Raw genomic sequence first — 17727 nt, 5'->3', positions numbered from 1 at the left:
TCTACAATTCTGTTTCTTGAGTGAGTCAAAGGTATTGAAGTCCTATTCTTTCAGGGCATAACATTATGTATTCTTGACATATGTTATGTAATTTAATAATTGATAAGTTGCTTCATAAATATTAACTTACCTATTTTCTTACACACTGCAAAATTTATTTTAAACCTTACAACAAAACCTATTATTATGCAGTCTTTTCCATAAAAACTGTCAGCACACTCTTTGAGGATAAACAGTAAAACTACTGGGGGCACTGAAGTCTTTGGGAAACAGCACATTTTCAACTTTCTAACATCAATTTATTAATTTCATAGAGAGTAAAATGGCCTGGAATTTGTATACTGGAGCTTTAATATTTTGTTTAGTGTTCAGCAAATGAAATAAATAATTTCTCCTACGGAGAGAGGCACCAGCAGTGTTTGCTCATTCATTCAATGGGTATTTACCGAGCTATGACGTTATGCCAGGCAATATGCAGGTTCTAGCAACAAAAAGACTCAGTTCTTATTTTCAAATAGCTCACAGCTTGGTGAGGAGAGCAACATGGCAGCAGCTACAATGTCCCATAAGTGCAATAATGGGCCTGTGAACATAGTGCAGTCAGTGCAGAGGAGGCGAGGCTGCCCTAAGTGTCTGGAGGCTTGACAGAAGGTGGGAAGACTACACAGAGACAGCACATTTATGTTCGGTCTTGAGAGATGAGTGTTAATTTGGGGTTAGGCGGAGTCAGGGATGTTTTGGAAGTAGGAAGAGCATATGCAAAGCTGGTCGAATGCTTGGTATATACAGGGAATCAGAAATGAAAAGGGGAAGAGGTAAATAGTAAGCAAAGGCAGGAGTGGGATGGGGCAGGCGGCTGCAAAAAGAAACAGAGTGTTTCGATTTAGATATATAAAAGTGGAGTAGGGGGCTGGAGTTTATACCTGAGAGTCTTATTTGGTTGGTGGAACACTAATAATAATTACAATCATTAATTGTTTGCTAGACTCCATGCTGGTAATTGATGCTAGCATGTTATCAGGGATCTGTATCTCTATATCTCTGTATCTATCTGTCTATCTCTATCTATCTATCTATCTATCTATCTATCTATCTATCTATCTATCTATCTATCTATCCATCCATCCATCCATCCAACCATCCATCCATCCATCCATCCATCCATCCATCCATCCATCCATCCATCCAACCATCCATCCATCCATCCATCCATCCATCCATCCATCCATCCATCCATCCATCCATCCATCCATCCATCCATCCATCCATCCGTCTATCTATCTATGTGTAAAAGTGGGTGGAATGGAAGAAACCCAACCTCCTTGATGTGACCTTAATTACCAGGCCACTGTATTATTTCCCGGTTATCAACCTTCTACTTTTTCTGGAATCTAATGTTCTTTCATTTGTCGCTTTTCTCAAAATATAAATCTGTGGAGAATTGAGATGAACTTCCTAGAACATCTCAGCTCCCTCATCTGCAAAATAGTGTTAACAATATCTACTCCTCACAGGTGTTTGGAAGGATTATGCAAGATGAACAGAGATATTTATGAAAGTATCTAGCATGAATTCCTGACAGAAACCATGTGCTCAACAAATTTTTAAAAATAATCTATAACTGTTATTGGTCTACAAAATTTTTTTTAAAGTAAATTAAATATCTCCTGTTTCATACTTGGTCTGTTCTAGCACTTGTATTTTCTGATTCATTCCTGTTTCACAAAATAATGGAAAACTCAGAAAGTAAGACATTTCTGGAAGATGCTCCCCTACCCGCTGTTCCTAAAGTGCATACTTCTGTCTTATTCCCTTACCCTTCTCTAGATAAATTTCAGTGAAAATATTTTCAAACATGGTAATTTCTTTTTTCCTTTTGTACTGAATACATATCAAGTGTGTTTTATTCTGCTTTTTCATGACTTAATTTCCACTAATTCTAATATTGAGAGAGGTGATGTAAAGATTATCTTGTGTTTGATTATTCTGTCAGAAATAAAAAGAAAAGTTGCTGAAAGAGGACACCAAAATAGGATGGACTTGGTTTCTTTTGCACCTATTGATACCAGTGGTAAAGGTTTCATGGGAAAGAATGTTTATAGCTATTTGTTAAAGTGAGATCCTAAGAAATGCCAGCCCCCATTGTCCATCTCTGACCTTTATTTATCTCTGAGGCTACTTAGCACTTACCTTCATTTTCTGAAACTGTTGTTCCATGGTACGAAGGCTTTTCTTTGCTTCTTCATCTTTGCCCTCCAGATCAGCTTCTAGTTTTTTTATCCTTTTCTCCATAAATTCTACTGTATTTTTATCCACTGTATCACCAGCTGCTGATGCAGCCAATATTAAAGCAGGTAAAGAATTGGGATATCTTCTCTTCAGAATCCCTTCCATTTCCTTAACCTATTAAGACATATTTTCCACCAAAAAACTCTTAGATTTAATAAATGAATTCAGTAAAGTTTCAGGACACAATCTACAGAAATCAGTAGCATTTCTATATAACAATAACAATCTCGCTGAGGACCAAGTCAAGAACTACCTAGGAATACATTTAAGCAAGAAGGTGAAGGATGTGTACCAGGAGAACTACAAAACACTGATAAAGAAAACCGTGACACAAACAAATGGAAAAACATCCCACGTGCATAGACTGGAAGGATCAGTATAGTTAAAAAGACCATACTGTCCAAAGCTATCTACAAATTCAATTCAATTCCTATCAAATTACCAAAGTCACTTTTTACAGAGTATGTTTATTGCAGCACTATTCACAATAGCAAAGACTTGGAATCAACCCAAATGTCCATCAGTGACAGATTGGATTAAGAAAATGTGGCACATATACACCATGGAATACTATGCAGCCATAAAAAAGGATGAGTTTGAGTCCTTTGTAGGGACTTGGATGCAGCTGGAATCCATCATTCTTAGCAAACTATCACAAGAACAGAAAACCAAACACCGCATGTTCTCACTCATAGGTGGGAACTGAACAACGAGATCACTCGGACTCAGGTAGGGGAACATCACACACCGGGGCCTATGATGGGGAGGGGGGAGGGGGGAGGGATTGCACTGGGAGTTATACCTGATGTAAATGATGAGTTGATGGGTGCAGCACAGCAACATGGCACAGGTATACATATGTAACAAACCTGCACGTTATGCACATGTACCCTACAACTTAAAGTATAATAATAATAAATAAATTAAAAAAAAAAAATTAAAACAAACAAAAAACAAACAAAAAACAAAAAAAAAAAAAAAAGAAAAACCAACCCTATAATTCATATGGAACCAAAAAAGACGCTGAATAGCCAAAGCAGTCCTAAGCAAAAAGAACAAAGTTGGAGGTATCACATTACCTGACTTCAAATTGTACTACAAGGCTATAGCAGCCAAAACAGCATGGTACTGATAAAAATAGACACATAGATCAATGTAACAGAATAGAGAACCCAGAAATTAAGCCACATGCCTACAATCAACTGATCTTGGACAAAGTCAACAAAAATATACACTAGGGAAAGGACACCCTATTCAATAAACAGTGCTGGGAAAAATGGACTGTCATGTGCAAAAGAACGAAACTGAACTCACACTTCTCACCTTATATAAAAATAAACTCAAGATGCATTAAAGATCTAAGACCTGAAACTATAAAAATCCTAGAAAAATTTCTAAGAAAAACTCTTCTGAACACTGGCCCAGGAAAGGATTTATGTCCAACTCCCCAAAAGCAAATGCAACAAAACCAAAAATAAACAAATGGGACTTAAATAACCCCATTAAAAAGTGGGCAAAGGACATGAACACACATTTTTCAAAAGACATACAAGTGGCCAAAAAATATGAAAAAATGCTCAACATCACTAATCACCGAATAAATGCAAATTAAAACCACACTGAGGTACCATCTTACACCAGTCATAAGGGTTATTAGAAAGTTAATAAACAGCAGATGTTAGTGAGGATGTGGAGAAAAGGGAACACTTGTATACTGTCGGTGGGAGTACAAATTAGTAAAATCATTATGGAAAACAGTATGGACATTTCTCGAGACCTAAAAAGAGAACCATTTCATCCAGCAATTCCACTACTAGGATTGAAAGGAAAATATATTGTATCAAAAAGACACACACACACACACAAACAAACACACACTATTCATCCATAGAAGAGAATAAAAGCATGTTTTAAAGCAACATGGATGGAACTGGAGGCCATTATCCCAAGTGAAATAACTCAGAAACAAAGTAAAACTCCACATGTTCTCACTTATAAGTGGGAGCTAAACAATGAGTACATATGTATATACAGACTGGAATAACAGACACTGGAGACTATAAAAGGTGGCAGGGTGGGAGGCAGTGAGGGCTAAAAAATTACCTACCAGGTACAGCGTTCATTATTTGGGTAGTGGTTACCCTAAAAGGCCAGACTTCACCACTATGCAATATATGCCTGTAAGAAATCTGCACTTCTACCCCCTAAATCTATAAAAATAAAACAGTAAAAATTTTGAAACATATATAAGGTCACAAATATATGTAAAATAAAGCAATTTAATGCATAAACTTAGATTATGCTACACTTGTCAAGATTTCAGAGATACTTATAGCATATCTCCAGATTGAATCAAATGCACAGAAGCACAAATTAATTTCAAATTTTACATCCCTAGATTATCTGATAAAAAATTTTAAAGTATATTGTCTAATTACCTATTGGTTTATTTACAGAAATTCTCTTACATTCATTAGAAATATATCTTCAGGGCTGGGTACGATGGCTCATGCCTGTAATCCCAGCACTTTGGGAGGCCAAGGCAGGTGGATCACTTGAGGTCAGGAGTTCCAGACCAGCCATGGCCAACAGGGTGACACCCTGTCTCTACTAAAAAAATACAAAAATTAGCCAGGCATGGTGGTACACACCTGTGGTCCCAGCTACTCAGGAGGCTGAAGTGGGAGAACTGCTTGAACCTGGGAGGCAGATGGTTGCAGTGAGCCAGGATCGTGCCACTGCACTCCAGCCTGAGTGAAGAGTGAGACACTATCTCAAAAAAAAAAAAAAAAAAATATATATATATATGTATGTCTTCAGACTTTCAATTAGTAATAACCAGTCCTCTTGTGCACAAAGCTCTCCCCTTCTCTTTTTTCCAGACTCCTTCATATGATAGTGCTTCTACACTGTACTGATTGAAAAATTACTTACATGCACATGAGTGTGTAAACTTTTTGCAATAAACATTCAGCTTTCTAAGCCTCTGACTCTGCCTAAAGCTCTACTCCACCCCAATCTCCTGGTCCAAGTAAAGTTTAATCTACTTTAAAATAATTTATTTTAATTGGAAAGCAAGGAGGACTAGATAACATTTAATGAAGTCTTCATAAAGGACTGGATACTTTTCATTTAATCTAAAAAATAATGACATATTATATAATGAAAGAAACACATTAGGGTCCACAGAAATGACAGCTTATTATATGTGCCTGTCTATATACATGCTTTTAAAACCTATTATGGTGAAGACATCTTTGCAAAACACACAAACACTGAATTCTTTGTTGAACTGTTTTCTAGCCTATGAGCATGCAACAAAATAGCACCTGAGAGGCAGTCTAGTGTCAGTTAAGAGCATATTTGGGTTAAACTGTGCCACCAGCTTTAGGACCCTGTGTCAACTAATCCCTCAATTTAAATTTCTCTTGCCTCCTGGGTAAGATGGGGATGGTAACAGTAGCAATTTCAAAGGGTTGATATAATTGAGGATCAAATGACTTTCATCTTGGTAAGCACTTAGAGTGTGCAGCATATAGTGAGAGCTTGGTAAGTGTTGGCTTTTATGATGATTTCATCTCCTAAGGTAAGATGGTTTGCTGGTGCTCAAAATCCTGTTCATATTAGGTATCTAAGGGGCATATGATTTGCAAAGTTAATATAAATATTTCCATTTGTGAAAACGCTTACACATTTATTGATATATCATAAATTGGGATATATCCATCTACGAATACTAGTAATTCCTTTCACCTGAAAAATTCAAAGCTTTGTTTCCTCTGATATTAGTTAATTGAGTTAGTTGTAGGTATATGAAAATTCATGTATACATACCAACACTACATATCTTAAAAGGAGAACTAGATTTTATAAATTTAACATTTTAAATTAATGTATTTATTTAAAAATTTAAACATTTTCAATCTGATTTTGATATCTTGAAATATATACTTTTTTTGGGAAAAATGAGATTTTATTTGTATTTTCTTTAATTTTTCTTTTCAATATTATTCTTTGGTCAAAAATACCAGTTTGACCGGTATACAAAGTAAACTTTTTTTAACTCTCATTGAAAGTTAAACCATGAAATATTCCATTAATTAAAAAAAAGTACAAACACAATCTAAAATTTTCATTACAATATACATCTAATTAGCTCCATTTTGACTTATATTCTATTTAAAAATAGATAATTTATAATTAGTCTATTTAAGAATATTGTGAGGGGCACCCAAGATGGCCGAATAGGAACAGCTCCAGCCTCCAGCTCCCACAGTGAGCAACACAGAAGATGGGTGAATTCTGCATTTTCAACTGAGGCACCGGGTTCATCTCACTGGGGCATGTCGGACAGTCAGTGCTGGTCAGAGAGTGCAGCCCGACCAGCAAGAGCTGAAGTAGGGCGAGGCATCGTCTCACCTGGGAAGTGCAAGGGGTAAGCGAATTCCTTTTCTTAGCCAAAGGAAACTGAGACACACGACACCTGGAAAATCGGGTAACTCCCACCCTAATACGGCACTTTACCAAGGGTCTTTGCAAATGGCACACCAGGAGATTATATCCTACACCTGGCCCAGAGGGTCCCACGCCCACGGAGCCTCCCTCAACGCTAGCACAGTAGTCTGAGATCTAACTGCAAGGCGGCAGCGAGGCTGGGGGAGGGGTGCCTGCCATTGCTGAGGCTTAAGTAGGTAAACAAAGCCATAGGGAAGCTCAAATTTGGTGAAGCCCACCGCAGCTCAAGGAGGCCTGCCTGCCTCTGTAGACTCCACCTCTGGGGACAGGGCATAGCTAAACAAAAAGCAGCAGAAACCTCTGCAGATGTAAATGTCCCTGTCTGACAGCTGGGAAGAGAGCAGTGGTTCTCCCAGCACGGAGGTTGACATCTGAGAATGGACAGACTGCCTGCTCAAGTGCGTCCCTGACCCAAGTAGCCTAACTGGGAGACATCCCCCACTAGGTGCAGACCAACACCACACATCACACGGCTGGCTATACCTCTGAGACAAAGCTTCCAGAGCAAGAATCAGACAGCAACACTCGCTGTTCAGCAATATTCTATCTTCTGCAGCCTCCACTGCTGATACCCAGGCAAACAGGGTCTGAAGTGGACCTCAAGCAAACTCCAAAAGACTGCAGTTGAGGGTCCTGACTGTTAGAAGGAAAACTAACAAACAGAAAGGACACCCACAACCCCATCAGTATGTCACCATCATCAAAGACAAAAGGCAGATAAAACCACAAAGATGGGGAAAAAGCAGTGCAGAAAAGCTGGAAATTCAAAAAATCAGAGCACATCTCCCTCTCCAAAGGAACGCAGCTCATTGCCAGCAATGGAAGAAAGCTCGATGAGAATGACTTTGACGAGTTTAGAGAAGAAGGCTTCAGTCAATCAAAATTCTAAGAGCTAAAGGAGGACCTACGTACCCAGCACAAAGAAACTAAAAACCTTGAAAAAAGAATGGATGAATGGATAACTAGAATAATCAATGCAGAGAAGACCGTAAAAGAACTCATAGAGATGAAAACTATGACACGAGAACTATGTGACAAATGCACAAGCTTCAGTAACTGACTCCATCAACTGGAAGAAAGAGTATCAGTGATTGAAGATCAAATGAATGAAATGACGTGAGAAGAGAAGTATAGGGAAAAAAGAGTAAAAAGAAATGAACAAAGCCTCCAAGAAATAGGGGATTATGTGAAAAGACCACATCTACGTCTGATTGGTGTGCCTGAAAGTGACGGGGAAAACGGAACCAAGTTGGAAAACACTCTTCAGGATATCATCCAGGAGAACTTCCCCAACCTAGTAAGGCAGGCCGACATTCAAATTCAGGAAATACAGAGAACGCCACGAAGATACTCCTCAAGAAGAGCAACTCCAAGACACATAATTGTGAGATTCACCAAAGTTGAAATGAAGGAAAAAATGTTAAGGGCACCCAGAGAGAAAGGTCGGGTTACCCTCAAATGGAAGCCCATCAGACTAACAGCAGATCTCTTGGCAGAAACTCTACAAGCCAGAAGAGACTGGGGGCCAATAGTCAACATTCTTAAAGAAAAGAATTTTCAACCCAGAATTTCATATCTAGCCAAACTAAGTTTCATAAGTAAAGGAGAAATAAAATCCTTTACAGACAAGCAAATGCTTAGAGATTTTGTCACCACCAGGCCGGCCCTACAAGAGATCCTGAAGGAAGCACTAAACATGGAAAGGAACAACCGGTACCAGCCATTGCAAAAACATGCCAAAATGTAAAGACCTCAATCCTAGGAAGAAACTGCATCAACTAATGAGCAGAATAACCAGCTAGTATCATAATGACAGGATCAAGTTCACACATAACAATATTAACCTTAAATGTAAATGGACTAAATGCTCCAATTAAAAGACACAGACTGGCAAACTGGATAAAGAGTCAAGACCCATCAGTCTGCTGTATTCAGGAGACCCATTTCACACGCAGAGACATACATAGGCTCAAAATAAAGGGATGGAGGAAGATCTACCAAGCAAATGGAGAACAAAAAAAAGCAGGGGTTGCAATACTAGTCTCTGATAAAACAGACTTTAAACCATCAAAGAACAAAAGAGACAAAGAAGGCCATTACATAATGGTAAAGGGATCAATTCAACAGGAAGAGCTAACTATCCTAAATATATATGCACCCAATACAGGAGCACCCAGATTCATAAAGCAAGTCCTTAGAGACTTACAAAGAGACTTAGACTCCCATACAATAATAATGGGAGACTTCAACACCCCACTGTCAACATTAGACAGATCAACGAGACAGAAAGTTAACAAGGATATCCAGGAATTGAACTCATCTCTGCAGCAAGCAGACCTAATAGACATCTATAGAACTCTCCACCCCAAATCAACAGAATATACATTCTTTTCAGCACCACATCACACTTATTCCAAAATTGACCACATAATTGGAAGTAAAGCACTCCTCAGCAAATGTACAAGAACAGAAATTATAACAAACTGTCTCTCAGACCACAGTGCAATCAAACTAGAACTCAGGACTAAGAAACTCAATCAAAACCACTCAACTACATGGAAACTGAACAACCTGCTCCAGAATGACTACTGGGTACATAACGAAATGAAGGCAGAAATAAAGATGTGCTTTCAAACCAATGAGAACAAAGATACAACATACCAGAATCTCTGGGACACATTTAAAGCATCGCACAGAGGGAAATTTACAGCACTAAATGCCCACAAGAGAAAGCAGCAAAGATCTAAAATTGATACCCTAACATCACAATTAAAAGAACTAGAGAAGCAAGGGCAAACACATTCAAAAGCTAGCAGAAAGCAAGTAACTAAGATCAGAGCAGAACTGAAGGAGATAGAGACATAAAAAACCCTCCAAAAAAATCAATGAATCCAGGAGCTGGTTTTTTGAAAAGATCAACAAAATTGATAGATCGCTAGGAAGACTAATAAAGAAGAAAAGAGGGAAGAATCAAACAGATGCAATAAAAAATGATAAAGGGGATATCACCACTGACCCCACAGAAATACAAACTACCACCAGAGAATACTATAAACACCTCTACGCAAATAAACTAGAAAACCTAGAAGAAATGGATAATTTCCTGGACACTTACACTCTCCCAAGACTAAGCCAGGAAGAAGCTGAATCCCTGAATAGACCAATAGCAGGCTCTGAAAATGAGGCAATAATTAATAGCCTACCAACCAAAAAAAGTCCAGGACCAGACGGATTCACAGCCGCATTCTACCGGAGGTACAAGGAGAAGCTGGTACCATTCCTTCTGAAACTATTCCAATCAACAGAAAAACAGGGAATCCTCCCTAACTCATTTTATGAGGCCAACATCATCCTGATACCAAAGCCTGGCAGAGACACAACAAAAAAAGAGAATTTTAGACCAATATCCCTGATGAACATCAATGCAAAAATCCTCAATAAAATGCTGGCAAACAGAATCCAGCAGCACATCAAAAAGCTTATCCACCATGATCAAGTGGGCTTCATCCCTGGGATGCAAGGCTGGTTCAACATACGCAAATCAATAAACGTAATCCAGCATATAAACAGAACCAAAGACAAAAACCATATGATTATCTCCATACATGCAGAAAAGGCCTTTGACAAAATTCAACAGCCCTTCATGCTAAAAACGCTCAATAAATTCAGTATTGATGGAACGTTTCTCAAAATAATAAGAGCTATTTATGACAAACCCACAGCCAATATCATACTGAATGGGCAAAAACTGGAAAAATTCCCTTTGAAAACTGCCACAAGACAGGGATGCCCTCTCTCACCACTCCTATTCAACATAGTGTTAGAAGTTCTGGGTAGGGTAATCAGGCAAGAGGAAGAAATAAAGGGTATTCAGTTAGGAAAAGAAGAAGTCAAATTGTCCCTGTTTGCAGATGACATGATTGTATATTTAGAAAACTCCATCGTCTCAGTCCAAAATCTCCTTAAGCTGATAAGCAACTTCAGCAAAGTCCCAGGATAGAAAATCAATGTGCAAAAATCGCAAGCAATCTTATACACCAGTAACAGACAAACAGAGAGCCAAACCATGAATGAATTCCCATTCACAATAGCTTCAAAGAGAATAAAATACCTAGGAATCCAACTTACAAGGGATGTAAAGGACCTCTTCAAGAAGAACTACAAACCACTGCTCAGTGAAATAAAAGAGGACACAAACAAATGGAAGAACACTCCATGCTCATGGATAGGAAGAATCAATATCATGAAAATGGCCATACTGCCCAAGGTAATTTATAGATTCAATGCCATCCCCATTAAGCTACCAATGACTTTCTTCACAGAATTGGAAAAAACTGCTTTAAAGTTCATATGGAACTAAAAAAGACCCCGCATTGCCAAGACAATCCTAAGCCAAAAGAACAAAGCTGGAGACATCACGCTACCTGACTTCAAACTATACTACAAGGCTACAGTAACCAAAACAGCATGGTACTGGTGCCAAAACAGAGATATAGACCAATGGAACAGAACAGAGTCCTCAGAAATAATACCACACATCTACAACCATCTGATCTTGGACAAACCTGGCAAAAACAAGAAAGGGGGAAAGGATTCCCTATTTAATAAATGGTGCTGGGAAAATTGGCTAGCCATAAGTAGAAAGCTGAAACTGGATCCTTTCCTTATTCCTTATACAAAAATTAATTCAAGATGGATTAGAGACTTAAATGTTAGACCTAAAACCATAAAAACTCTAGAAGAAAACCTAGGTAATAACGTTCAGGACATAGGCATGGGCAAGGACTTCATGTCTAAAACACAAAAAGCAATGGCAACAAAAACCAAAATTGACAAATCTAATTAAATTAAAGAGTTTCTGCACAGCAAAAGAAACTACCGTCAGAGTCAATAGGCAACCTACAGAATGGGAGACAATTTCTCATCTGACAAACGGCTAATATCCAGAACTTACAAAGATCTCAAACAAATTTACAAGAAAAAAAACAAATAACCCCATCAAAAAGTGGGCAAAGGATATGAACAGACATTTCTCAAAAGCCAACAGACACATGAAAAAATGCTCATCATCACTCGCCATCAGAGAAATGCAAATCAAAACCACAATGAGATACCATCTCACACCACTTAGAATGGCAATCATTATAAAATCAGGAAACAATACGTGCTGGAGAGGATGTAGAGAAATAGGATCACTTTTACACTGTTGGTGGGACTGTCAACTAATTCAACCATTGTGGAAAACAGTGTGGCGATTCCTCAAGGATCTAGAACTAGAAATACCATTTGACCCAGCCATCCCATTACTGGGGATATACCCAAAGGATTATAAATCATGCTGCTATAAAGACACATGCACATGTATGTTTACTGCAGCACTATTCACAATAGCAAAGACTTGGAATCAACCCAAATGTTCATCAGTGACAGATTGGATTAAGAAAATGTGGCACATATACACCATAGAATACTATGCAGCCATAAAAAAGGATGAGTTCGTGTCCTTTGTAGGGACATGGATGCAGCTGGAAACCATCATTCTCAGCAAACTATCACAAGAACAGAAAACCAAACACCGCATGTTCTCACTCATAGGTGGGAACTGAACAATGAGAACACCTGGACACAGGAAGGGGACCATCACATGCTGGGGCCTACTGTGCGGAGGGGGTGGGGGGAGGGATAGCATTAGGAGATATACCTAATGTAAATGATGAGGTAATGGGTGCAGCACACCAACATGGCACATGAATACATATGTAACAAACCTGCACGTTGTGCACATGTACCCTAGAACTTAAGGTATAATAATAATAATAAAAAAGAATATTGCTCCATAATTATTCTGACTATATTGTGATATACCTTGATTAAAAAATATGTATTAAGGTTTAAAATATCAGGATAGAAATGCTCATGGAAACTAAATAAACATGATCTGAAATGTACATGCAGCAATCCAACTACATAGAAAATTATTTTAGAAAAATGTAAGATGATGAACTAATGTTTAATAAAAGCATTAATAAAAAAGGGAGGTTACTTTTATAAAGCAGTGTATGTCTGACCAATATGGATCAATTCTACATAATTTCTCTTAAAATAAGTCATCTAATAAAGAAGTAGCTCCTTTGGTGTTTTTTCTCTCCCACTTCTGGATGGCTTCTTAGATTGGCTAATCTAAATCTTTAGCACTAAAGAAAATCCAAGCAATGCCAGACTATACTCACTTCAGAATATTTCTAGTTCTTTTTTTAAAATTAATTATTTATTTACTTTTTTTTCTTTTTTGAGATGGAGTCTTGCTCCATCACCCAGGCTGAGGTACAATGGTACAATCTTGGCTTATTGTAACTTATTTCTCCCAGGTTCAAGCAATTATCTTGCCTCAACCTCCCAAGTAGCTAGGATTACAGGTGTGTGTCACCATGCCCAGCTAAAACTATGCCTGGCTAATTTTTCTATTTTTTAGTAGAGAGGGCGTTTCACCATGTTGGCCAGCCTGGTCTTGAACTCCTGGCTTCAAGCGATTCTCCCGCCTCGGCTTCCAAAGTGTTGGGATTATAGGCATGAGCCACTGCGCCTGGCCAGATATTTCTAGTTCTTCATACCACGTTTGGCTGATCCTTTCTTGACCCTGATCCAATCTACTCAGTCATACCTTTTAATATAAAAATAGGTCTTGTAAAAGTAATAAAGTTAATTCTTTGCTTAGTTTTCCTTCTTCTCATAAAACTGGGATAATATTCAGCCCAGTAATGACCTCACAGTTTTGGATTTATGATGGAATAATACCTATATGTTTAAGTACCATGACTTGACTACAGAATATTGCTCCCTTATGAACAAGGCTGGCAATTCATATTTTGTTTTAAAATATTTAGTTATGAATATAAATGCTATATTACAGTGTTTTAAAAACAGAAGGAAAAAATAATCCTACCTCCTAAAACAAATACTTAAATAAAAAAATCTTTATTTTAATAAGCTTCACTTTATGACTAAAGGTCTTCCACGCTGACCACAAAATGAGTATTTCTAAGTCTGAACAGTAAGAAAGGGCTCAAGATAATGGCCAGCTCTTTGGGAAGCTGAATATTTTGTTTATAGGCTGTTTTGTAACATTTCCCAAGCATTACCAGCATGTTCCCAACTCAGGGATCTCCCTCCTATACTCCTCTCTCAGCTGTCAATGGTCAGGAAAAGAAATCCTAACTCTATATCCAGAGTTTCAAAATTCTACTTCCTTCTTCCTAGATGTCTAACAGAGCTACGGTACCAAATTACCTTTTATGAGCAGGTCTACCATCTTACAAATGAGGCACATTAGTCTAAAAATTCTGTAATTATAAAGCTGTAGGTACATAAAATGATGTTATTACTTTTACTAATGTAAATACTTTAAAACAAAAATTTCCAGGTCGACTCCATCTCGTGGGAACTCCTGAAACAAAAGAGAAAACCAAAATGCACTATACATAAAATATGCTCATGAAAATTTACCCTGAACACATACTTGTCGCTCCAGATCCTGAATTTTTTTGGCATCTGCTGCTTTATCTTTTAAGCGTATCTTCTGCTGAATAGATGGATTCCCAGATTCAGCTTTCAGTTTCTCAATCTGTCAATAAATAAATAACATGCTAAGAAGCATATTTAAATGTAACAGAAAAGTTCTGGGGGTGGGGGGAAGCATAATATTAGGTACTCATTCATTTATCAATTCCTCAGCAAAATTTGGGGAATTAATGCCTCAAATTCCTTGAGCTCCTCCCAAGTTCCAGGCACTTCCTAGATCTGGCAGGAGATATGGATGGCAAACGAGAGAAACTAGGTCCCTGCTCCCAAGATGCTTATGCTCTAGTAGAGGGAGAGAGTTGATAAGCTAATAAATAAAGTAAATCAAAGGGAAAATGAAAAACCTTCAGAGTGGTAAAGGCTAAGAAGAAAATAAAACAGAGTGAAGGGATAGGAACAAAGAACCAGAAGTTGAGAGATTGGCAGCTACATTAGGAAAGGGAGTCAGGAAACATCTTTTCTAGAAAGTAGATATTTGAGCCAACAGGAACAAGGAGGAGGAGTGAGACACAGAAAGAACTCAGGCCAAAGTATTCCAGGCCAAGAAAACAAGTGGAATGAGTCCAGCATGTTCAAGAATCAGAGGACCTCTGATGTGGCTGGAGAAGAGTGACTCAGGGGAGTGTGGTATCCGATGACACTGAAGAGGCAGGCAGGGTTTGGACCCCATGGAGGCCTGACAGGTTGTGATAAGGAGCTTATATTTATTCTCAGTCTAATTTAAAATAGACTATATATCTAAAAGCAAACCAGCGATCTTAATTAATAGTTCAGAGTAATGATGCAATGACAAAAGGTTACATAGAACTGATATTACAGATAACAGGATGCATCTAGAGAAGAAATACATTCTGAAATGATCCATTACCTCAAGTCTGAGTTTCTCAATTTCCTCATTTGCTTCTCTAAGCCGAAGTGCATCTTTATCCAGAAGTTCCTGATTTTCAGCATACCACTGTAATCTTTTTTGCAGACGACTGATTTCTTGTTTATGTGTTTCTTCTAAAATTTTTATTTCATATAATTTTTCACCTATAAGATAAAATAACTCAATAACCTGCTTGTTGTTCTTCAAAATATGGAAATAAACTAAATTAAAAGATTTTAAATGAAAACCAATGCCCATCTAATGACAGCATTATGAAAAAATAAGATGCATAAAACAACTAATGTATACAACATAGTATCTAGCTTAATCTATTAACCAAAAGAAATAAGAGACTGTTTATAATCCAAATCGTCAACCTTACAGCAAAGTGAAAATTTTTGATAAATTATTTTCCACTGACCTTTTTAAAATTATAAAAGTAAAGTTGTTTCCATGGGAAAATAAATGTTGGATTTAAGAAATACTAAAAATGAAGAATGTCTATAATTATACTAAAAAGTAACAGGACAAACATTCAGGAGTGCTTATTACCATTTATTATGTTATTTACTACAATAAACTTTTACAATGGATAATACCATTACTGTTATTACTCTATATTTTACAGATAAGGGAAGCAAATGTCATTTTCTTACAAACAGGTCAGAATGGATTTCTCTGCACATATCTAACACTGAAGTTCGTAATACTGCAGAGGAAAGATCCTATCTTTTGCAAACAAGGGCTCCTCTGATCTAAGTTTCTATCCCTGTGTTCTGCCACTCTAAGTTATGGAATATACTTGTGCAGCCTCTTTCCATCCCTTCACTTTCAAATTTTACTACCTGTCAAGGCCCAGCTCAAATGCCACTCTGCCCCAGAACCCTCATTTGGCATCCCAATTCCTATCATGTTTGTTTGTAACTTTTTCTTATATTATGCGTATTCTTATCTTACTCCCCTTGGTTTTCGTAACGTAGTAGGCACCATGCCACATTCATCTATGTGTTCTTTATAAAACCCAGTGCGCTATTATTTATTCACTTGGCAAATACTTAACAGCCTACAAAGTTCCAGACCCAGGGAAAAGAAGACATGCCTTGCCCTCAGGAAGGTCACAGTCTAGCTAGGATGACAGATTTGTGAACAACCAAACATACATGCCATGAATCCAAAACAATTCTTGATTTTCTCTTGTCTTGCAATTATGCCTACTAAACTCAATCAAATTCACACATCTTTTAATAATGAATTTTAAAAAATGTTTCTAAAATTACAATATACTTTAAGGAGTAGCATTTTGATTTTACCATTCAATCAACATTAGAACAGTTATGATTATAAAGGTACACAGTTTCAGCTCAGTGTTTTACCTGTGACATAAGCAATCTGATCTTTGGCTTGGTCCCTCTCTTTCTTCATTTTTTCCAAGTCTACTTCAAGAGCTTGTTTGTCTTGTTTCAGTCTTTTGATGTCTTCCAATAAACTGTCTTTTTCTTTCTTGATATTCAAAGAAATATAAAAGCAAGTATTTTACAACCACAATAAATTGTGGTATAGTCTTTCACACAATCCATCATGAACATTGTTGCAAAATATTTTCTCTAAATTTTAGCTCTGATGTTGTTACCACCTGCCCTACCCCAGAATTTTTAATGGCGTGCAATAGCCTATTAAAATCAGTTCTAATCATCTCAACATAGCATTAAAGACCTTTCAATCTACTGTTCTAACTTCTTCCATATACTAACCATATTGATGACCCACTAATTCTCTTGCTTGGATTACTGTAATAAGCTCTTAATTAGTATGCCTCTTCTACCTCTGGCCCCTACAGTCTATTCTCACAGCAACCACACGAATTGTTGAACAGTCAGTTAATGTCATTCTCCATCAAAAACTCTCTGTTGGCCAGGCGCGGTGGTTCAACACCTGTAATCCCAGCACTTTGGGAGGCCAAAGTGGGCGGATCACTTGAGGTCAGGAGTTCGAGACCAGTCTGGCCAACATGGTGAGACCACGTCTCTACTAAAAATACAAAATTAGCCAGGCATGGTGGTGCCCGCCACTATGACAAATGGGATCTAATTAACCTAAAGAGCTTTTGCTTAGCAAAAGAAACTATCATCAGAGGGAATAGGCAACCTACAGAATGGGAGAAAATTTTTGCAATGTATCCATCTGACAAAGGACTAATATCCAGAATCTACAAGGAACTTAAACTAATTTACAAGAAAAAAAAAAACCCAAAAAACATCAAAGGGTGGGTGAAGGATATAGACAGACTCTTCTCAAAAGACATTAATGCGGCCAACAAACATGAAAAAAAGCTCATCATCACTGGTCATTAGAGAAATGCAAATCAAAACCACAATGATATACCATCTCAAGCCATTAGAATGATGATCATTAAAAAGTCAGGAAACAACAGATGCTGGCAAGGATGTGGAGAAACAGGAATGCTTTTACACTGTTAG

The 17727-nt window shown here is 37.6% G+C and overlaps 1 protein-coding gene across 19 annotated transcripts in view; it reads right to left on the bottom strand.

The window, feature by feature from the left end:
- CEP162 (centrosomal protein 162) overlaps positions 1–17727 on the bottom strand; it is a 109564-nt gene that overhangs the window by 35090 nt on the left and 56747 nt on the right. For 16 of the 19 annotated variants that reach the window (XM_005552435.5, XM_074037556.1, XM_074037557.1 and 13 more), the window contains 4 exons: positions 16624–16750; positions 15251–15414; positions 14321–14425; positions 2191–2403 (listed from right to left, as the gene is read on the bottom strand). In XM_005552435.5, the coding sequence (XP_005552492.2) occupies positions 2191–2403; positions 14321–14425; positions 15251–15414; positions 16624–16750 (609 nt within the window). Of the gene's footprint in view, positions 1–2190; positions 2404–14307; positions 14426–15250; positions 15415–16623; positions 16751–17727 lie in introns of those variants that run through there. The other 3 variants (XM_074037568.1, XR_012433633.1, XR_012433632.1) reach the window with 2 other exon arrangements.

This window comes from Macaca fascicularis, chromosome 4, assembly GCF_037993035.2.
Source record: "Macaca fascicularis isolate 582-1 chromosome 4, T2T-MFA8v1.1".
Taxonomy (NCBI): Eukaryota; Metazoa; Chordata; class Mammalia; order Primates; family Cercopithecidae; genus Macaca; species Macaca fascicularis.
This window is presented reverse-complemented; position numbering and strand designations above follow the sequence as displayed.